Genomic DNA, 23,495 nt, shown 5'->3' on the forward strand with positions numbered 1-23,495 from the left:
TGGTACTTCTACTTGTAACGCAGTGAGCTCCCGGCCCTCGCTGCATCTAGCTAACTGAGGAATGTAGCAATCATGAAATAACAGATGTCTTGTTATGTTGGCTTTTTTTTCCCCCCTCTCAATGGCTTACCACAGAATTGTTGGGTGATTTAATAATCAAATGAACCAACAACTTCCATGGACCTGGTTCTCTTTTTGCACCTCTCTACTGTTTCTGTCAAACTTCTTTTTTTTTTGCCTCATTATATAGGAGTATAGCTAGCAATTTATCTGTATAGAGCAACAAGGTTCTGTACTGCATGAGCACCAAACAAACAGACTGGCTCCCCATGGAGTCAGGTTATTCATATAAATGCTCATAAATATTCATTGTTAAGCCAACACGAGATGTCTTCCACGATGAGGAAATCAGAATAAAACACAAAAGGGAGCAACTTCACAGAAATACCCTTCTTCCTGTTACAACACTGTGCAAATGAGTAGTATGCATCTAACTTGATCCTGTTTGTCGTTCAGCACAGAATATGCTAAGGATTACCTATTTCCTTTAAATAGATATCTCATTACTAAAACACAGAGGGTTTAGGGGCATAGGAAGTGACTCTGAAACAGATGTCATATTGCTAAAAAGACAGACTAGCTCCCTACCATCCCACTATTTTGGTTTTCTGAGGTGACTGACTTCATATTTCTTCTACTTTCAATTCCAAGCAAAGCAAAACTACAAAGTAAAACAGAACTACTGCATGCTGGCAAGTACCTGTTAAGAAATCCTATCCTACCTCATAGGAAGACCTAATCAGTCTGAAGATATCCACCTCAGGATAAGGCTCTACGTCATCACTGAGCAGTGAGTGAAGGTGAGGAATGGGTGGAAGAGTGCTATCCTTATTAGTTACGCTGTCCAAATACCTGGTGAGAAAAATAAAATGAAATGAGAAACCTAAGATTCAATTGTACTCCCTCCCATCTTAGGGATGACAGGGTAAGGGTAAAAAAATAGATTAATTACATGTAGAAGTGATTGTTAACTACACAGCTGTTATATCAGCACCTTGCCAAATCCTAATCCCTGCCATTGCTTTTTCTCAGAGCTATGGTAGCTCTCTGAATACATTACCTTTATTGAGAAAGAGCTCAAACTTAACTAGTCACAGTTCATGTGTGGCTCACTGAAGTGATTTTGGTCTTTCTGGCTGTTTAAGTATGCAAAATGACACTATGAATACCACTGGAACCAAGGTCAGCGTCCTCCGGTCTACACATCCCCATCTAGTACTGTCCAACCTTGCTGCAATGGGCTTTAAATGATATGTCATTCCCCCGGTGCAATTGCTGTGAATCTGCCTTCTACTTGGCAGCTGCACAACACCTGCATCCTCAGTAAACAGTGGGGATTTTACTTCAGAGGAAAGAGAACAACACTCTGTCCTAATTCCAAAGAAGTTCAGTATGGATGGCCCATCCCTGGAGGTGTTCAAGACCAGGTTGGCTGGGGCCCTGGGCAGTCTGATATAGTGCCTGATTCAGTGGCTGGCATCCCTGCCCCGCAGCAGGAGTGTTGGAACTAGATGATTTCTGAGCTCCCTTCCAACCTAAGCCATTCCATGATAGTCATAAAACATATTAGGAAAAACATCTGCAGTCTCAGCAGCACCTTGAAATCTAAACAGTACCACCAAATGACAGGAAATTAGAGCTTGCACACAGCAGTGTTAGTTTGTATTAAATGACTCAATCTAGTCTACTTATTGGCTTCCTCCAAATTCATTCAGTCAAGAGTTTACCTAATTCTTCTCTTTAGTCCACTCCCAAAACAATTTCCCTTGATATCTAGGCCTTTTCTTAAAAGCACTTATAAAGGATTCAATAAAAGCTGAAGCATAAATAAGTTTTTATAACTAGGTTTGGAAACATTTCTTTGAATGTCTTGAAGGGATAACTTGTGTTTTGTTAAGTCACTAAATACTACTGTAAGCTGTATACAGGTGGAGAAGTACTATAAGCATGTAAAAGATTCACATTTGGTGTACTGGTTTAAACTTCAGCATTAACAGAATATAAATCAGAAACGGAAGCAAAAAGAAAAACAAAGACACTGTATTTTCTGCAATAAGTACCTTCCCAGGACTGTCATGGCTTCTCCATCATCTTTGCAATTAAGCAGCTTGTCTACATTAGCATCGAGGACAGCGAGTGCTAACTGAAATATCACCTTTATTCCTTCACAGAAGAAACAATCCACAACCACCACAGCACTCTCAAATGGCATTACACTGAGGAAAAGAGTCAGGAACCAGGACAGGGAAATAGTGGATATTACACCCAAGTCCTGCATGCAGTCATAAAGCTGAGGAACGTAGTCACGAGCCAACTCTTCAAAGACACCCTGGTCCACCAGCGCTCCTGTTGAAAATAACCAAGGTTGGATGCCTGTTAATTTGGGAGCAACTGAACACATCATCCTTTGGGGAAAAAGAAATCATCTTCTCTGTAGACAGAAAAATTAAGAATATTTTACATGATTCTTACATGCACTTTCTCACTTTCAGAGAAATAAATCCTATTTCACTACTGAGCTGCACTTAGATCACAGTAAAGTTTTCTTGGTTTAATTACAGACTTCATGAGAGCTAATAAGGAGTCAAGATTGTGACCTGACTTGTGACTGCAGAAATTCTACTATGGCTTAATATCTAGCATTACTAACAGAATAGTACTTTTCAGTGATAGTTACTGAAGGCAGCCAAGGTGACTTGCCTGTGAGGGCTTGGATTTATTCTAAGAGAACCCGTGGTTAGATCTGTGCCATATCATCAGTATCTTAAGCAGTTCATCAAGAAGGAGTATCTCAGGCACTTGTGAGTTACAGGAAAGACAGTTTCCCCGATAAAGCAAAGAGTCATTTACTTTCACATACACAAGAAAACTGTCATCTGATAGTAACAGCTTTCAGATACCACTGCTCTTTCAAGTCAGAAGTGAAAAGGCACAAAGAACTCTGCTGTAAATTGTCACAGCTCCTATTTTCCACCCTCATTAGGTAACTGGATCTTCTAAAATTCCAATTTTAGCCTCCCACAACTTTCAGACGTGCTCTGTTCAAGCCCACTTTAGAATGCCACGTAAGCCTAAGTTGTTGAAAAAATTTCTAACCAGCACAATATCTGTTTAGGAAACTGCTTATATTCTGTCTGAGCAAGCAGCCTTGCTGTGAACATTCACAACAGTTTCTATGCCACAAATGGTTCTTTTGGGACACTGTTTACTGCAGTTCTTAACAAGAAATTTCATAGCATACCAACAACTCTTGTGTTATAGTAGTCAGGTAGCATACGTTCACACAGAGCCACCAGCAGCCAGAAAGCTTCCTCCTCTTTTGCGTAAAGGAGAAGAACTGAAGTGACAATATTCATAGCCTAAAAGAAGGACAAATACAAACTGCTGAACCCATTCCTTTAACACATAGCACAGTAAGTGGGCAAGTAAGTGCTTGCCACTGTCAGAAAATTGTAAAGATCCCTCTGCAGACCTCGCACTTTTCCCAGCGCTCACAGGAGAGCTGAAGAAAGCCTCAACCAAACGACAAAAGTGAATTATTTCTACAATATGTATTTTAAAAAAGCACGATTTCTTTGCATAATCAAGGGCCTACAGAAGTCTGCAAGCATCTGGTTTTGCTGCTACCAGTATTCTGTAAATAAGAGCTCTGAGGGAATCCGAGTCCTACACAGACCAAACGCCTCCTACAGCACTGATGATGATTGCTGATCTATTACTGCTTGCAGAGGTAGCCTGAGCTCCCCATGCTCTCTGTCAGTACAAGGACATGAATTAATGGCCTGAGGCATGCGTCAGTAACAGTGTTGGTCACAAACAACAGAAGTTCAACAGTGAAAAACATAAGCCTCTCACTGTTGCTATCCGTGTTCAACTGTTCTCTTGATAGCTTTTTCTACAGACTATTTCCATCCTTTTCAAATATCACAACAATGTATAATAACCTCTGAACTGTTTGCTCGGATCCTCTGACTAGACTCCTGTTAGTCTGAAGAGATGAAGCATTTCAGTGCAATTCTCTTCGCTGTTTTTGTCTTTAGGAATTAGCTGGTCATTTAAGATCATGAGTCATTAGCTTTTCAAGGCTCCAGCTTGATCATTATCTACTCTGAAACAGCAATTAAGGTTTCAAATGAGACTCAGAACTTTATAACTCAGTCAAAGTCTTTTACTTTCTTTTGCCTTCTCTACCGCATATGAAATACTGCTGAGCCTGAATTCTCCCTGTAACCATGAATCAGCATTCTGAAAGCCACGAACCAAGTCTCAAGGCTCCATACAATTATCCTGACAGCTTTATGAACTAGAAACACAGTGCCCTTCTATTGCTCTTCTGTTAAGCAACCTTTCAAAAGGTTATTGTAGCTACTGCTTAATGTTATATTTGTTACCAAATAATTCATGATACTGTTAGCATGAGTAAATGGAAGTACAAACAATTCTGTATCTAAAGTCAGACATTAAACAAAGTTCTTAACTAACACTCCTGATTTCAAGTTTCCTTTACAAAAAAAAGAGGCAAAATTTGGGGGGAAGGAGGAAGAGCCCAGGTGATTTGTTACAATTACGTACCAAGAAACAGAGATTTCAGACCAGAAACTACACTGACTTGAATCACGGGAATAAAAACTCTTAAATTATGTGCTGCTCAGCATTACTTGTACCAGTGTAATCACAGCAGTATTTTGTACCTTTTACAGTAGGCTTGTTTTTTTCCAGTTTGTTTTGCCTGATTTAATTACATCATTGAGAATGTGGACTAATATATGCAATAAGTGGGCCAAAATTCAAAGATGAGCCTTTAAAAAGTTTTTCTGCTTAACAGTACCCAAAGAACTTATCTTTGGGGCTCACTTTTTGTCTTCTGTAGAACAATTCTGTACAGTTCTGTTGTTATCTTGTGCTCAGTCTCTGGATTTACAGGCAGAAAACAGGACTACAGAAGACCACGCACTGCAAGTGCTTCTGCTGGAGCAGGCCTTTGCACCAAATCCCTCTGACCTCAGCGCTACCATAATTCTGCAGCACTGACATTTCTCCTCACAGCATTTTACCATTATCAGTGAACTTCCACTGTTAAATACTCAAGCGCGTGCAAAGGAATAAAAGGGAAGAGTTGGAATTCCAGAAAGTGAAGGAGTGCCGAGGTGTTTCAGTTACCTGACAATATCCTATGTTTGGATTTCTAAAAGCATAAGCTGTCAACACCCTCCTTAGAGCAGCAATACCCATCTCATTCTGGAAAGCAGGGTGCTCTGGGAGGGAGCGGTGCAGATCCCTCTCGATTTCTTCTGTGGCGAGGTTATACTTCCCCATTGATCTTTCCACTAGGTCTTCATAATAGCCAGGATGAGTGGCCATTTCATTAATGGCTCCTGGGAGTGAAAGAACAGTAATTAAAACCACAAGAAAAAAAAACAGGGCTTAGCAGATAAAACATCCCAACACGACAATCATCTGCTATCCTTTCATCTTGAACATCAGTTTTAAACTCCAACAAGCACTCTGAAAGCAAATATGAAATGTTAGCTTAGTAAAAATGATCTAAAAAAAAAAAGATACTGCAGAGATGACTGAGAGAGTACAGCTCTACTTGTCTTCTCTAGACATTTTAATGTCAAAATTTAGGAGAGAGCAGGAAAAAAAAAAAAAGAAGCCTCTCCTTCACTTAAGATGAAACATGAAGCATGAAGAACAAATGAGCAGTGCCATCACATGGTATCATGAGCTCTCTCTGCAGCTGGCTGTGGGGTTCATTATCCTGAACTCAAAACATGTCTGAGAAAGCTACTTGCCCTAAGGAGGGAAGAGATCATGCTCGACTGCAGAAAATGCAGCATCTCAGCTGCATCCTCCAAAAAGAGAGAAGACAGGAACTCTTAAGCTTTACTCCCCCTCCTGAAAATGACCTGTCATTATGGGCAGGCACTCAACCTGACTTAGGGACACTGTTACACACTCATAGGGTTGCTGTGAGATTTCAGTGGTGACCCTAACAGGATAGGTGTGTGCATTCTTGCGTGCATTTTCTGAAAACATCCCTTTCATGTCCATTAGTAAAGAGAAGATGTCAAAGACTAGGCGTTGTTAGCAAAGAAAATTTAAAAAAGCTTAATTATGCTATCATACAAAGTTCTTGGTGACCTCACATTCTAAATGTTTTAAGGTAGTTCTGAAATGATCTCAGTTTCAGGGACAGAACTCAGGAAGGCATCCAGAAAGTGTAAAGGTACGAAGAAAACCTGATGCATAGGCTCGTTTCCATGCACAATGTATTAGAGCAAATCAATTCCCTCAGCTTTGAAAAGAAATGCATAAGGGGACACAGATGTAGAAAACCCTTGATTTTGATCCATGATTCAAAAAACATGAATGGAATGAAAATTTTCTCATTATTTTCCACACGGGGGCACAGCAACACGTTTATATTTAGGAATTCCTTGCATCAGCTTATTGTGAAGGCCAGAAGTATAGCTGGATTCAGAAATGATAACAGATATGAAGCAGGCCTGCAGATAGCCGTTAAACATCTGGAAGCCTCTACATTACTGACTTCTGGTAACAGAGACTCTGCTTTTTTATATTCTTCATTAATTATCTGAGTCTTATTTGTAAAAAGACTTTCCTGTCTAAACAGAACTCTTGCCTAAACCAGTCTGGTGCCTGTTAACAATCACAGCCTTACTTGCTCCTAACATTTTTGTTTTAACTACACTCTCAGATATTTTCAAAACCCTCTCTCCTCTCACGCTTAAAGGAAAATAACCCACACCCCTAATCTGAACAAATACTTACCTGAGAACAGCAGCCAGAGTTCCCCCCTCATGCTTTCTGGAATGCCCTTCAGCACGAGATCTCTAGTCTTCTCTGTACGATACATACACACTCCTTGGCCATATTCAGCAAAGTGAATCTTCCAGGCTTGCTCTTTCAAAAACTCTTTAGCCTAAAAGCAATGAAAGAAATGCATGAAGATGTGGCTCCTCCTTCTAACACTGTCCCACTGAAATGCTAAGAGCTAAAAGCCTGTCATGTTCTAACTCTTCAATAAAACAATAAACAACACAGTTATAGTCCAGTTCACTTATTAACGCTCTGCCTTCTCCCTTTTCTTAATTTCTATCCTATCAGATCTTGCTATTAAAAAGAATACCATTGAAGCAGCTGTACTTAAATTCAGGCGTGCAAACTCTCCTTGCTTTACAACCAACTCTGCTTTTTAATGCAGTGCAGTAGCTTGTATTGGCAGGGCAACAGCACGTGCAATGCTTTATTCTTCTGAAAAAGGCCTCTTGTAGAGACCTTACGGTGGCAGAGTGAAACTTTTCTGGCTTAAAATCATTTCTTTTAAAGTAAACACCGCTTTTCTCAGTCACGTATGGGGCTCCAAGGTATTTTTTACCAGCTTGGGGTTGAACTCCTCAGGTGACCTTCGTCGATACATAGTCATTAAAGCTTGAGTTGCTGTTGGAATGCCATTGCCATTGAGATTGAACTGTCGTTCTCCTTCTGACTCGGAGCTCAGGCTTTTATGAGTGCTGGCAGAAACAATACTACTTGATCTTGTAAACACCTGTAGAAACCAGTCACAAACAATACAGGCATGGGGTTTAAGCCTTAGCCCAGACTTTTTACTTTCTTTTACTTCTGTTTCCATATGCTAAAAGCTAACTCAAAGTGAAGAAATGAAATCTGAGTGAGCATAAAGCAGCAGAACAGTAGTCAGTTTAACAGATAAACACACTACTTTCTGTAAAGATATACTGTGATTGCAGAATGCGAAAGCAGGAGTTAAAGCAGCTTCCACTTCAGTGTTGAATTCTCTCACATCTATCATGAAAAAGATACACAACATTTTAATTGATCATCCTAGGGGGAACTAAAAGCAGTAACACACAGAAGGTAAGATTTCAGGGTCCCAAAGCGTGGCCTTAGGCAAAGTTTAATGTTTTTGATGTCTTCCCTCTTATGCCATGTTAAAACTCCCTTGTAATCAGTGATACACGTTCCCCTTACATACCTCGTCATCAGAACTCATGTAGCTTCCAGACATATTTTTTTCCAAGTATATTTTTGAAGTGGTTTGTTGCAGAAAATCTGAGATCCTCTGTACAAGAAAGTCTCGGTCTTTCAAGTTGGCAAACAGGAATGTCATTCTGTTTTTAGTGCTGATAGACAACGGGCTGGGCAAGACGCTGGAGCTATCCGCCTTTTCCACTATTGTCACCTAGGGAGAAAACAGCTGCACCTGAAGATCTTCATGAATTGAGCTGCTTGCTTTAAGAAACCATTTAAGTACAATAAACCCATGTCCCCTTCCTCCCTCATATCATAGGCATCCCTCTAACTGCAGAACAGGATATAGATTAAAAGACTCAGCAGTCTAAAGACGAACACTGCCATCCACCTACAACTGACTTATGTACATTCTCCAGCAAAACTCCTTTTTTTTTCTGCTTAATTTATTTTTCTCAGGCTTCATTTTACAACAGGTAGCAAAAGATTTATTATGTGGGATACAGATCGATGGGCTTTCTGCGGGACCTCAAAATCCTTCTCCTGGTCCCCAGCAGTAATATAGGCTGAATAAGCAAAGAATTTTGCTCACTTTTTATTGCTAACATACATGAATAAGCCTTTTTTTTTTCCTCCTTCTTCAGGAACACTCCTATTATATTATAGCTACAAACTGTGATAACAGCTGTTATTTTGACTGCATTTTCACAATGCACAGAAACCTGCAGCTACGGGAAACTAGCTCCACACCCTTCCTTACAAATGAAAACATCTATCTTCTGACATGCCAGCTTGCTTGGCCTTCAGCTGTTAGTGAGCTTATCATTAACCTAACTGAATTCCCATCTGTAAGCAGTACCCACGCTACATTCTACTACCACCTACTGAGTACATGGCACAAGTTTCCTGAATCTTTGGTAAAGCATGTTTACACCAAGAAATCTCAGGGATAAGTTGCACACTGTGGATGAATTCTGTAACAGCATTATTAATGGCTTCAGGAGCAAATCAACCAACCAAATCTATGCACAGCTCAGAAAGCAATTTTAAGTACTTTCATTTTTCCTGAGTTTCAAGAATTTCCTAGGTGATAAAATCTGTCTTACTGCCTTTGGTATAAAAGAGGGCACATTCCAGTTTATTTTTTTTTTTAAACTTTTTCTTTTGTCCTCTCACACTTTTTTTTTTCCTCAAGTAGGGATCAATAGTGAGACAATAGTGCTAGAATATTAAAACTTCTCCAGCTGAAAGGATAATGCTTCGCACAATATTTTCTTTAAAAATAGATTTAAAGGCTTCAACATGCAGCTCAGATCCTCAACCTCTTCTCCATCCTGCCAACTTCAGGTTTTTTGTTTCAGGTCTTGTAGTCCTTCCTTAACTTGAAGGAAGCTAGAAATTCTTCCTACATTATTTTTCCACTCCATTTAAGAACTGCTTGGGCATGATCTGCACAGAAGAACTTATAGAAGCACAGGTCAAACGTTATAGTAAGTAAGCTTTGCTACAATAGCAGCTGAAAATCCCCCTACATATACTCAGGTAGACAAAGGTACCTGAAGTGCTAAACTTGGAGACTACACACACTGGGGCAGTGGATAGTGTAATCAGCTACTGAAAATCTTTTCCAACCACCATTTCTCAATCAATACTTTGTCACTGATTTCTGTATCAAAACGACTCCAGGTTGTCACAGAACACTGGGTCTGAGGCAAAGCTTTAATTAAACAGAAAGCTTCCCTTACAGTTGTTAATACTGACTTCTTATTTCAATGGCCGTTGCTACCTACTGTTCCTGCTGGTGCTGAGGTCGTACCTATTCACAAGAACCATTTCTTTCTTCAGCTACTTCTTAAAGCTTCCAGGCTGCTTTGAATCACATGCTACTGAGGTCATGGTTATCAAATCAGATGCTGAATACACTTGCAGAAAGAAGCCCTGTTAAATGCAGACTTTGTTCCCTCCTCTACCCTTTTACTCAGAGGACTGCTGCTCCCTCAAAATTCCACACAGATAGTACAACCACAGTCAAATGCCTCTTCTCAGATAACCAAGGTCATTGCAGAGAAGCTATACTTCAAGGTTTCCAAACAAATACAATTTGTTTTGCTTCTTCAGATGAGCTAACTGGCCTTGTTTAGATATGCTTTGCTAATATGCTCAAGACTACATATTTCTCCATCAACCCACAAAGCAAGTCAATTCTATAAAACCTCCCTAGTACGATTCTTTTTTTCCATTCCATCTAACTTGCATTATTTTTACTGAAAATCTACTTTTAACAACTACCTTTAAAAAGAGCGATACACTCATTTATTAAACACTAACAAATGCATTCCAAGTACAGCAATAAATGATTTCAAATTTGTCTGTATTAAGAGATGATTGAATTCGTTAGGATTACAATCTGACAGAAGTCTTATCTGATACATTTTTTAATAGGAAGTTCTACCCATCTATCTAGGAATTCTTACCAACCTACTTTATGAGACATAAAAAGTGTACCATAGAAGCATAAAACAGAATACAAATTATGCAAGGGGACTGACTCTTGAAGGTCATGAAAACCGTCAGGGAAAACTCCCAGTGAATTTCAGTAGTAGGATCTTAGAGCTAAGATGTATATAGTCATTAAGCATTACATGGAACACATCAGAATAGTATGCTCACAGGAAATTAATGGGATGAAAAGAGTTTTTCTTCAACATTGGAAAAAAAAAAAGCTACAATGCAATTTCCAATACAATATTACTTTATTATTTTGCCCCACTAATCTACCAGTATTTACCTCTCGAAGAGGGATAATAAGGCTGCACAAGTTCTCCTCCTTACTAGTAAAGCAGATGTAGTTTGTAGAAACAAACATCTGACCCAAAATATGCATTTTGTTGAATGGAGTCCACAGAGTACAGTCTGTGTGTCCATCTAGTTTCTCATCCTTGGGAAGTCGGAACAATGCACGGTATCTCTCACTCTTTGCTCTGGCATCAAGATCCCTAAAACAAACAAAAAAGACACCATAAAAAACTGTCTCCTGCTCTAAAAAATACTTAATACTTTTAAACGTCTGTTTTATACAAGCTAATGCACATGACCTACAGCACACAACTCAGTAACACTGAGCATACAGCAAACAGCAGAAATAGTTTGCTTGTAAGCGATGCATCACCTCTCTTGCTGGGAGATTCTAAGATACATAAGAAAAAGAAACCTACCACAATTAGAAACAATGGCCCTGACTTCTCAGAAGAAACAGACTAGGTGATCTTTAGGCAATTGGTTCTATTATCTACCTGTGTACGTAATGAATCCAGTGGACATGAGGCAACAGCTGCAAGTTGTGACAAGGGAGGTTTGGATACTGGGTATCAGGAAAATTTTCCTCAAAGAGAAGATGGAACAGGCTGTCCAGGGAGATGGTGGAGTCACCACCCCTGGAGGTACTTCAGAGATGTGTGGACATCATGCACAGAGGTATGGTTTAGCAGTGGACTCATAGCATCAGGTGTAGTCAAGACCTGATGATCTTAAGAGTCTTTTCCAACAAAAGTGATTATTAAATATGAGATTGCATAATATTATTCCAAAGATGTTACTCTGGGTTGGTTTTTTTTTTCATTAACAGAATGGAATTTGTAGGTCTATAGTCTTGATTTCAAGACTTGAAATCACAAGATTTAGCCTTGATAACATATTTGGTGCAGAACACTGAAGAATTACAGGTCTGTACTCCAAAAGAAAAGACAAATTTAAGTGATAAAAAACATGTCAGATGTCACAAAGTAATGAGAAATATAAACAAAGAATGGTTACAATTCTGTATGGCTCACTAACACGACTGATTTATAACGTAATGAAGTAGTTCTAGATGGAGTCCATCACCCAGCAGTTTCAGAATTCAGCCCTGAGTATGAATGTGAGACATGTTTTCTTAAAGAGATCTTGCAACAGATTATCCAATGCAGCCAGCATCAAGTGATACATAAAGGAGCTTCTGAACAAATGAGAGCACAACTCAAATATTTCTCCTGCTTCGCATATGTGTATATTCTCCTGTTCCTGTTTCAACAGGAGACCAACTAATTGAATCTAAGTAATTCCACACCTTTTGCCACCATCTAGAATCAATCACTCCCTTCTGGAATAACACTACGTAGCAGCATCATTAGCAAACTTCATTACAGAACGCTGCGAGTAAAAAGAACAAGGAAAAGCAAACGACTAAGGGGCAGTGCCACTCACCGTTTCAGTGCAGATACTTTTTTGGGAGATTTCCTTTTCAGTTTGGGCAATGACCTGTCTTGTTCAAACCCTTCGTTGTCCAGAAGTTGTCGCATAGCTATATTAGCAAGCTGTTCCATTAGTTTAAATGTCTCGCTGATATTAAGGAACACTGAGAAGAAGTGTTCACTGGACCTTGTGCTCACTTTGATCATATCAGGGAAGAGCAGCGTAGCATTCTTCTCAAGTTGAGTGATATCAACCCAACGGATAACTAATTTTGCTGAACAGAAGCAAACAAAAATACACAGTCCAAAAAAGTTAGTGTATTCAAAAACATTCACCTTTCAGTTACTATAAAGTGTATTCACTTCCATCTTGAAAAGCTAGAAGGACAGCAAAAATGACACTGCTATGAGCTGGTATAACAAACTTCATCACCTGACTAAGAGTAGATGAAAGAGTTTAAATATCATTTATTTCTATACTGAACACAACACGCAGGTATATAGTTAGCCTCTCCTGTAAGGCAGCAAGTACACAGTTAAGCAGCATGGACAACCAAGGAAATGCTCACTGCTTCTACTTCATGCAGTATTGCCTTTGCATCCCAAATATGTCAGAACGCAAATAGTAACCAACTACAGCAGGCTCTCTAACAATTCTTAGATGCACAAACCACCATTTCACTGTAAAACATACCTTCCCGTCCCATTAGGAAAGAATAAAAGCAAAGGTGATTAATGCTGAGATACACCCAGCCCTGACGAGGAACCTTCCCCTTCCAATAACTGCAAGAGTAGTAGTTCACTAATTTCTCTTCTTCTGGCATCCCAAACAGCTTGTGAAACTTCACTATGGCTTCCTTAAACTTTTCTGTGTCATCATCCTCCTTGATGCCATTGATTTTGTTGTACTCAGCAATGATACCCTAGAAGGGAGTGAAAGAAGTACACAGCATATTAACTGCTACAGGTTATCAGATATCCTTAATGCCATCACAGTCAGTGGTCAGGGCCACAACAGTTAGCTGTGACAGCAATTAAGTATTTCACTTATTACTCTTCTATTCATTTTTTTACTTATACAGTTTTTTGCCTTATTTGAGGCTGTCTTTATGATTACTTTCCTACTTATCATGACTATACCAAGAGTAATCAAACGTCAACCACTCAGCTGTATCCGTATACTTTATATTATATATACTATATACCGTATACTGTATCCGTATAACTACACAGAAAAGAATAAGGACGTACTATACAATAAGCACATGCAAAAAAGCAGTTAAGAAAGAGAAGTTACACAGAAAACTATCTCAGCTTAAGACAATCAAAACTTAAATTAATTTCAGAATCCTTAATGTCTGTAGCCATAAATGCAATGTTTTTAATCACACTGCTACAGTCATGTACACTAATCTCAGTTCACTTAATTTTTACATAAATGTATGTTCAGAATCTGGCTTTCTTTCCATGATAGAGCAAGACTTGGGACTACTACATCACATTTCTTTAGCATTCACAACTTTCTTCCTTTCAGTCATATCTATCATCAACAACATCTACAATAATATACTTAACCACCTGTATTTTTCCTCTGACAAACGTATTTATGTCATTCTCATTTTCGAAGATTGAAAGAGTTTGCAGCAAATTCTGTTCAAGCCATTCCCAGTGTTCAGTAATTTCCTTCCTTGAGCAACCTGTATATATAAAAAATTAAAATTAAAAAGCACAAAAATAACCCATGTCTATGTTCTCTTAATCATAAAGGGCTCAAATAAATCTTGCCATTAACTACAGATGTAATTTTTTTTTACTACATAACACATGCTGTTTTCTTGGAAATTCCAAAATGCTCTCCCACAGGACTACGATTTAGAAGTAAATAGGTAGCCCTTTCCAAGATGTATAAAGGGCCTACGTCAGTACGATGAGCAACAAAACCACAAATTCTGAGTTTTGACTGCCTTAAACGACACTGTGCTGTCCAGCATCACATTGAAGAGTTAGCCAAGCAGCTATCGGGACCTGACAATCTCCTCAACACTATGTACAACTACAGATCACGAATTAATGATAAAATTACAAGAGAAGATGCTGAAAAGGACCGACTTTGTTATATGTCTATTATGACAGTTCTTCCTCAAAAAAAAAGTAGTGCTGAAAGACCTCTAAGAAAGCTGTATTTTCAGAGATGCGAGCATTGTCAAAGGTGGTGAAAGGATAAACGAAATTTCAGTGACCCTTCAATTCTTTCTGCAAACCAAAAAAGGCCCAGTGAGATATCTTTGATACTGAGGAATCAACATACACATCGCCTGTAATGCAGTACCAAACAAGAATGAGAAAGCTAGTACAAAGCTAGAACTAACACGTCAGTTTTTGCTTCTTCTCACTAAAGCGAGGATTTTAATAAATACAACTTCAATTTTGTCCCTCTGCTCTCAGCGCTTTACAGAATAAAGTTGTCGGTGCTCTTCACTACCAATTTGTGCCCATCTCAAAGGAAAAAAAAAATTAAGCACTCAAATAAAATTATTTCCCCAAAAAAAGAAATTGAGGGAGTTGTGAACTGGGATTTTCAGTATTTTCAGAAAAGAAACATTACCTGCTCACATCGTGGTGAAGATTAATGAAAAGGATGTAAATCCAGCTAGGAAACAGAGCCAATACCACATCTCAGTTACGTTCAAACATAGCTTCAGTTTAATTAGATTAGTTTTAATTAGAACAAGCAATTAGGTGTATCTACCTGCTAACTAAAGCCTACAGAATACAATGACACGAAGTCATTTATGTGAAACAATCATCAGGAAGAGGCTACACTACAACTAGCTGCTAATTACACATTTTGCAACTTACCTACAGACAAATATTTTCTATGCTTGTGCTAGCTGGGCCATTTTAACATAAATATTACAATCATTTGTACAAGAACTCAGTGCAACCTTCTTGAGTACATACCTAACGATTGTCTTCCTTATCGTTCACCAAGGACGAAGAAAAAACATTTCTAGAGAATACCATCAGAGCTTTACACAACTCCACTGAAAGCAACACAGTGCAACGTTCCTGTGCGTTTTCCATGTGAAATTCCAATTTACAGCTTTAATATGGATACATAAATCATGTCTGCAGAAGAGCCTGCATACACAAGCATAGCAATTTCAGAACCACAAGTGATTGCCATCATTGCTTCTCCTTAAAACTTCTGGATGCAAGCAGATCTTTCCAGAACTCAGAAGGTGGACTGAAGATTTATTCATTGGTTAGCTTTTACGTTGCCGTAAGAAGTAATGACTAAATACCAGAAATACATAATTTAAACTAGACTGTCATCAGAACAATGGCTTATCTCATGAAGAGCTGTGACAAGCAATGCAGACACTATCATGAATCCATCTATCCTGTTTGTGGTTCATTGGCTGCTATTAATGTAATTACAGTTGATATACGCAACCTGTGATCTCCTATCTCGTTGTTTCCATTGCTTTTTTCTCTATTATCTTACAGTTTACTCTCCCAGACAGAGTCATCTACAGCAAACCACGTGAGCAGACCAAAATCCAGACATGATGTGGGTGATGTCTAGCTAAATTCCCACAGACAAGATTTTTTTCTTCGTTTAGTTTACTCAGGATTAAAGAAACACGTTCACTGTTAGATTTTTAAACTACTGTTCTATTCACTTTGCTACTGTCAAGTCTTTGCCTATCTTTGCACATTAGAAGTATTCATTATTTTACCACTGTTAGCCTTCTAGATAAATCAATACCTTTAAATCTGAGGGAGGAAAGCAAACAAACGAACCTATTCAAAGTTGACCATTGCACTTTGGAATAGAGCCCTTCAAGGAAATAAAAAGGGGAAACAGCTACAATACGTACTATAAGCTACGAATCACTTCATCCGCTCCTCTAAATGGATACTCATTTCCATGGCTGGAATTATGATTGACCAACACCCCAGCAGACTGAGTGACTGTTTCTCATCTTCAGGGAGGAAACTGATCAGTGTGCTAAAAGTAAGCTGGAAAGGTAAGGGATCTGTAGTTGATGGGAGTTGCAGGAAGTGGTGCATGGACAGAACCAGAGAATGTGCAATGAGTTAGAGGAATAGCACAAACAACACAAGATCATCTCTGGGTGTCAGAGTCAGGTTTTGAGCAGTTGGGTTGGCTTGTATAAAGGTAAGACGTGAAGGCATAGAGGTAACAGGACTGAGGTCTGAAAAGAAAATGAACAAGTCACACGCAGTTTCATCTCCCAAAGACTTAACTGTAATGCCCACTAGACAACTTGAATTGAACTGCTGCCATTTACAGAAGGCACTACAGTAGAAGCTGTAATACCTCAAGGAGTCTGAAATTGTTCTTTCCAGTTTCTCCAGGTTCTGGAGTTGAACAGCAAAAACCTCTATCTGTGCATATACATATATGTACTGTGAAACTTTCAACAATTTGTTAACCAGAGCACGCAGACTTTTTTCAAAACCTTTTCCAAGGCATGTAACACAACTACAAAAATCCACGCTCACTTTTTTTCTGAATACGAAATAGAGATTTAGAAGCCTGTACTGAAAAGTATATTAAAAAAAAACATTAAAACAAGCAAAACAATACAGCAATGGTTCCACACCTGAAATGCACACAAAGCCATAGTAAGGGTGACAGATTTGATCTAAAAAAAAAAAAAAGCATACTTATTTTTTAACAGAGCATGTATACGCATATATGCATACACTTCTTCCCCTAAATTAAGCACTAGCAGATACAGGGTGGGGTGGGAAGAACTATTAAAACACACAAGGCTAATCAGGCACAAATTCTGAACTTCCAGACTATTACAAAATTAGTATGTTTTAACTGTTCTCGCAAAGTTACCAGAAATATCTTTCCAGTATAGTTCAACAGATTGAATTATAAGGCATATCAGCCATAGAATCATTAGGGTTCGAAATGACCTCTAAGATCATCTAGTCCAACCATCAACCCATCATCACACCATGCCCACTAACCACATGCCTCTTCTTGGGAAAAGAGGCCTTGTGCTCTCCTGCCCTTCTCCTCACCTGCACATGTGCAACTCAACAGTGCACTGGAGAAAATTCTGTTAAGAAATCTGCTTCACAGATTTATAAAGCTGCAAGTCTAATCAGTTAACGTTCTCATACAGCCTAGATCCATACAGCTAATACCAAAGCACATTCATACCCACATCAAAAATGAATTATAAACAGTCATTGCGTCTATGTGCAACTTAAATAGTCATTTCTGAGCAAATAAAAGCCCTGGGATTATTTTTTCCCCAGAGGAGTCTTGTACAGAAGATCAAGTGTTATGCAGCACAAACCAAACAGGAAGCAAGCACATTTGTTCCTATAATTCTATACAGCTACTCATTGGAGACCGAGGTTATTGCTTTATGGAAAGCATAGGAGGATAAGACAAATCTGCAGAAGAGACTACAAGCACGAAATGAACAGTAGTCTACCTACAGGGAGGAAAGAGAGACAGCTATACAACGTAGGATAGATCAGACTTGCATAGCTGAACTCAGCAAACTGTCTTAGCACCCTGTATAATGATAACAGCCCTCGATCAGTTCAGAAAGAATCACTGTAGTTGTGAGTTCATAAAATACTTAAAGTGCAGAGCCTTAGGCAATATTGGGCAGCTCATCTTTAAGGCTGCACAGCTGTATGACTTGCTTTGTAATATTTGACCTCCGTGTAAGGGCCACACTGTTCCTTTCAGGTGACAAGTCTGAGCTACTGCATTCTTTGATTTTAACAAAAGTAACAAAGCCAAACATCCAACCTGATATTACGTGTTTAAAATTAAAGATTGTTAAAAAAATAATAATAAAAATGGGTACAGGTATATGCATTAACTATTTTGTTGGCTATTTCAGCTAGAGTTCAGATTCAGAGCTGGGATCTTCCCAGTTTGCATTTCGAGGGAAGCCAGGTGCCCAGTCTGGATAACTCTGGGGGCCATAGCCCAGTTACTTCTCCTATCGCATGTTTCATACGCTCTCATCACTCAGGAATGCTGCACTTCCAGAGTGCTAAAGGAATACTCCATGGGCATGGAGAAGAACATAACGGTCGAGGGACCCTAGACTGTGCTTGCTTGGGAATCACTATGAGAGATAAATGAGTAGGAATTAACATAAGCCTCTCTTTCTGTTCATGGCCTGGCCACTTCTGATTTTACTCTGTCACTGTCAAACATGACACACACACACAGTGGCAAACAAGGTCTCAGTATTAGAAGATCTGGAGCTTCTTAATTTAGCCAGTAGAACGAGCTCTAATTCTGACCCATTTATTTGTCCTGTGATGACTGTATACAGCAGGCAGGACGCTCTATTAGTTACGTAGCAGAGTACCCTGGAAGAATTAAAATCTACATGTTACTGTACTTGTCCTTACCACAGGCAATAGTCCAATAGACCAAGGAGTCTGGTGCTTGGTAGAGGATTCGATATGGTGCCACTCTGGCACTGGAGTCCAACACAACATCGAGAGTACCCACAAGGAGACCTACGGAAAAGGAAATTCTGATAAACACAGTGATGAATCATCTGAGACCCCAAATTAAGGAGCTCCACATGCCCCCACCCCTCAGTTCACCCTCCTCAGTGAAAAGCAGACTTATGTACTCATTCCCACATCTGTTTTCTCAAGTTATAATGAGGAAGAGTGACACAAAGGGAAAAAAAAATCTTCAGCTTCAACATGACTTCAACTTTTAAGCTTACATCAACCCTAGCATGCAAATTGAAGCAAAGCATAAGTTTCATAAAGCTATTTATAAAACAACGCGGACAATACAACCTGTAAGAGTTCAACATTCAGATGTCAGCGAGGAAAAAAGAAGACTTCCTGCTAAGGCAATTATGCTATTTAATGGTCTGATTCTTTAGCACAGAGAGGATCAAAATGCTTAACAGTCAAACTGTTTTCCAGCTGGAAGGATACTGCTGAAATACAAAGCCATACTGTTTTTCTACAGCAGCTTTGAAAATTCTTTGCTGCAGAGGGGCCAGCAGCAGTTGCACACCAAGAGCTTCCAATAATATTTAACTTTATTTTTACAATTTCTAGGTGGCATTTAACTAAGAAATTGCACACAAAACTAACCCCAACAAAATCCTCACAAAATGCTCTTTTTATTCTTTAAAAATGCAGAAGATTTCACCCTTTTCATCTCCAAGAAGAATTTTCATCTTCCCTGCAGAGATCTGGATTATTAACTCTCATGTTTAAGTCCTCAGCAAATTCACGTCTTAAGAAGAGATGAGTTAACTTCGGAAGACTTGTTTTTTTCCTACAAGTATTCACCGGGGCAGAAAACATCAGAAATTATTAATTTTCAATCGCTGAAATAAACTGCACTCACCAAAAGCCATTCAAAAACATCGCTGTTAAAATCCTCTTCTCATTTTAACTAGCTGTTTTCCTCTTTTACTGTAATAGCTTCATGAGTTCCCCATTCTATACTGTCATAACGGGTACAGAAGACTGCTTCCTAGCTGTTCCTCTTCCAGTGTGGCTTTATGCTTTATGGAGATATAAAAGTACTACCCATTTTCTCTTCTCAGCAGGCTTTTTAAATTAGAACTGCAACTGATGTATGGAAATAACCCACATATCAGTGATCTTGTATTTCCCTCTTTTATGTATTTCCTTGTAGAATAACAAGTATTACACACAGAGCTTTACAGGCCACATAAAATATAAACTCTTCCTGCCTGATGCATTAATACTCTCTTTTTAATCCAACAACTGTGAAATACTTGACAAACAAGCCTACACATGCTATCGGTCATTCACAAGTAATGCTAGAATGCTCTGTACTAGTTACAGAATACAAACAGAAAACACTAATCTAAAATATCTCAATGCTCACTAGCCAGGCTACCTTTAGTTGCTGCTATTAAGTTGTACCTATGCAGCTGTAGCTATTTCATCTCTCTTGTCTACTGAATACTGGTATATACTGACAGGATACCTCCAGTCAATATTCTACCACCTTTCCTAGATGCATCTTGACTCCTTTCAAACTCAGTACCCTGAAGTAGATGAAAATATTCCTTTAAACTTTCAATATCTTGCATCTTTTTTCTGTTACATATACTCTCCATTCACCTGTTTCAGAAACAGTATGGCTTCGACCCATAAAAAAAAACCACAGAGGTACATACCTAACTTTCAAGCATAGACAAAGACCCTCAAGTGCTTTAAGCACTTCTCCAGTGTAGCATAGACCAAGCCAGACACTACAATTAATTAATCTGCGATTGCTGCAAACATCTAGAAGGGTTTACACCAAGGGTTATTCCTGTTTTGCACCTTCACATGTCTATAGAGAACACCAAACACACAAAAGGTGTGAGGCAGTACCTACAGGAAGCTGTGAGCTGGCCCAACGTAAACTTCTCGGAGGAGCTGACACTGCCAAATCTCTATAAACTTAACAAATACGCTTGTCGCTTTTGTTGTGCCCTGTTCCCAAATGTGTTGAGATGCGGGTGGTCCCACCCACCACTTCTGCCACTACTTCTAGGAGGGTGGTAGCCAGAAAAAAAATGGGATGCTCAGCTGAGATCAGAGAGCTAGGACAAACCTACTGACTTGGGCAGCAACACCACTGTAAACAAAGCTTCCCATTCCATCTCCTTCTCCCTCGCGTACTGGAGACAGGGAGCGACTGGCACAACTCCAGCTCCAAACAATAGGAACAGCAATGCAGGGTAGAGCTATGTTTTCAAGAAAGGTGGAGAGAGATAAGGAAGACCTGCCCAGTCTCTTTTAAGCAATCGGGTTGTAGAAATATCCCTGAAGTACAGTTACAGGAAGAAATGCACAGAACTGCAGAAGATCCCACAGAAAATTCAAAGTCTAGTGAAGTCCAGCTAACCAAGTCTATAGTAACACTTTATCTCATACAATCAAACAGCTGTTCTGATGGATGATATACAGATGTTGATAATATAGTTTACACATTCTTGTACATTAAGGCAAATTAGCAGTTACCCACGTAATCAGACAATCATCCCCTTATTGCTGCCCTTGAGGAACTGTTCCATTTTGCACTGTAGGTCAGTCTAGGTTTGTTTCTTTCCAAAGCAGACAGGTGATGCAATCAAAATGAAGTCATAAGAATTCCAACAACCTCTGAGAAATTTCTTCATCAAGTACTAACAACAATCTTAACAGTTTACTTACTGTAACTCATTAACTCTTCACACAGCAAGAACCTTTTGAAATGATTAATAATGACGTTCATGTAAAAATGAAACAAGCAAGAAAATCATGTTGTTTGATTGGTCCTTGAACAAGAGCCAGGAGATTATACACGCAACAATCTGACTATGCTGACTGCAGATTTTTTACCCATTATTTCATCAGGATTCTGACTATAGTGAAACCAGGAAAGAGTATTAAACCTGCACGGCCTTGTTCAAGGGAGCCATTTTTAACAGTAAAGATGCAACGCGCGTGTTAAAAGTTTGTGGGATTAGCATCTGACTAACACAAGACAGCTCTGATCCTGAAGGCAGTCAAGCATGAGTAACCTTACATTGAGCAAAAGTCCCATCACATATGCCATACATCCACAGCAGCCATACCTAGCTGGGGGGCAGAAGGGAAAAGCTAGGGGTTAATGTCTTCACTTGGTTTGGTAGAAGGCCTGGGCAAATGCCCTACCTCACTCCACCAGGATATGCAATGTACTAGAGGGTGGTACTGTAAAATGCTTCAGTTACTTCAAAAAGCTTATAAAAAATAATAAAAAAAAGAGCTGTTCTACTTATGTGACCACTGTACCTCACATTTATTCTGAAAATGGGCAGAACTATAACCATTGCACAACACTTGAGGATTAGTAGACTGTATCCACGCAATAGATTAGTGCTTACAGCGTGGGTATCCATAAAGCAGAGATGACTTTTTCAGATGTTTTTCAGTAGAAGGGTTTACAACCACAGGATATCTGACTTTGTCCATAACACAGACTCTCTTTAAGCCAAATGACTTCCACCTGACACAGCCCCATGGCATTCCCTAGGGCCTGAGAGCTGCCACCCAAGAGCAGAGCTCAGCGCTGCCCCTCTGCTCCCTGTGAGGACCTGTGGGCCGCCGTGAGGCCTCCCCTCAACCTAAAAGGAAAAATTAAGTTAAAGGAATACTGTACGTACCTTACATACAAACAATTGATTTCTGTTACAACGGACCCTTCTTTTTGACAAGCAGTAAGTCTCTATTAGCAAAAGTCACACTTTGTTTTAAAAACAGGCAAATATCAACTATCCTTTATCACCTTTCTACAGCCCCTCTATCGGCCATCTTATAATTATGTTTGTGAGCTCACATTTTACCAGCCGAAATATACAAGGTCCTCAAAGTTGACTGATTAAACATACAAGAGCTAAAACTTGGGTAATGTATTAACTCTGGCACACGTTATTAAAACGCCAAAACCACTTCAGCTACTGTTCATACATGAAAACAGTGACTGATCAGACCTTTAAAATTACTGGCAGCCATAGCTTTCTTGCATAGTAAATGCCATCTAACAAAAAGCTCAGGACAGTATCAGGGACATTTCCCATTCAGCTTTAGCCTTAGCCGTCCTCAAACCTTAGGTGCTATCAGTGCATACCAGTGATCTGCAACACCTCCATTCTTCCACGCCATGGGGAAACTGCATCAAGCCTTGCCTACAGCTGGAATGAGGTCACTGCAGTTGCTGCAACTGTAGTTCCTGCTACTCACACCCAAGAACATCTTCCTCCCTTCTGTTTGCCAGATGACATGCACGTGTTAATTGCCTGGCTCCAAAGAGCTGAGCTGAGCCCTGCCCCCCTGCCACCAGCACTGCCACATCCTTCACCCAGCTCTACTACTAGCTATGACTGCTGTAGAAAACCCAAGAATCCAGCAGATACCAAGATGCTTAAAAGGGAGTAGTAGTCAGTAGCTGTTGGAAACTGAGCAGAGGCAGAAGAGCAAACACAAGGCACAAGAACTACCCAGGCACAGCACTATGTCCATGTGCAGTGCAGAAGAGCAGCAAATGTTTCTCACTGATTCCCCACTCCCCTTTTTTTTCTACTCCTTTAGCAGCTAACCTCCAGGGGCTCAGCCAGGGGTGGCGACAGCAGAAACCAAATTACATTTGAT

General features: G+C 39.5%; 1 protein-coding gene across 1 annotated transcript in view; it reads right to left on the reverse strand.

The window, feature by feature from the left end:
- Window positions 1-23,495, reverse strand: part of TBC1D9 (TBC1 domain family member 9) — a 38,191-nt gene that overhangs the window by 8,419 nt on the left and 6,277 nt on the right. The window contains exons 2-13 of the mRNA XM_065736328.1: window positions 18,738-18,848; window positions 13,884-14,002; window positions 13,000-13,228; window positions 12,319-12,580; window positions 10,865-11,072; window positions 8,081-8,287; window positions 7,463-7,633; window positions 6,856-7,006; window positions 5,221-5,435; window positions 3,302-3,419; window positions 2,121-2,406; window positions 783-912 (exon numbers count right to left, since the gene is read on the reverse strand). Of these exons, the coding sequence (XP_065592400.1) occupies window positions 783-912; window positions 2,121-2,406; window positions 3,302-3,419; window positions 5,221-5,435; window positions 6,856-7,006; window positions 7,463-7,633; window positions 8,081-8,287; window positions 10,865-11,072; window positions 12,319-12,580; window positions 13,000-13,228; window positions 13,884-14,002; window positions 18,738-18,848 (2,207 nt within the window). The remainder of the gene's footprint in view (window positions 1-782; window positions 913-2,120; window positions 2,407-3,301; window positions 3,420-5,220; window positions 5,436-6,855; window positions 7,007-7,462; window positions 7,634-8,080; window positions 8,288-10,864; window positions 11,073-12,318; window positions 12,581-12,999; window positions 13,229-13,883; window positions 14,003-18,737; window positions 18,849-23,495) is intronic.

This window comes from Cyrtonyx montezumae, unplaced genomic scaffold (genome assembly GCF_038088225.1).
Source record: "Cyrtonyx montezumae isolate F1298 unplaced genomic scaffold, pur_monq_1.0 scaffold_2, whole genome shotgun sequence".
NCBI lineage: Eukaryota > Metazoa > Chordata > Aves > Galliformes > Odontophoridae > Cyrtonyx > Cyrtonyx montezumae.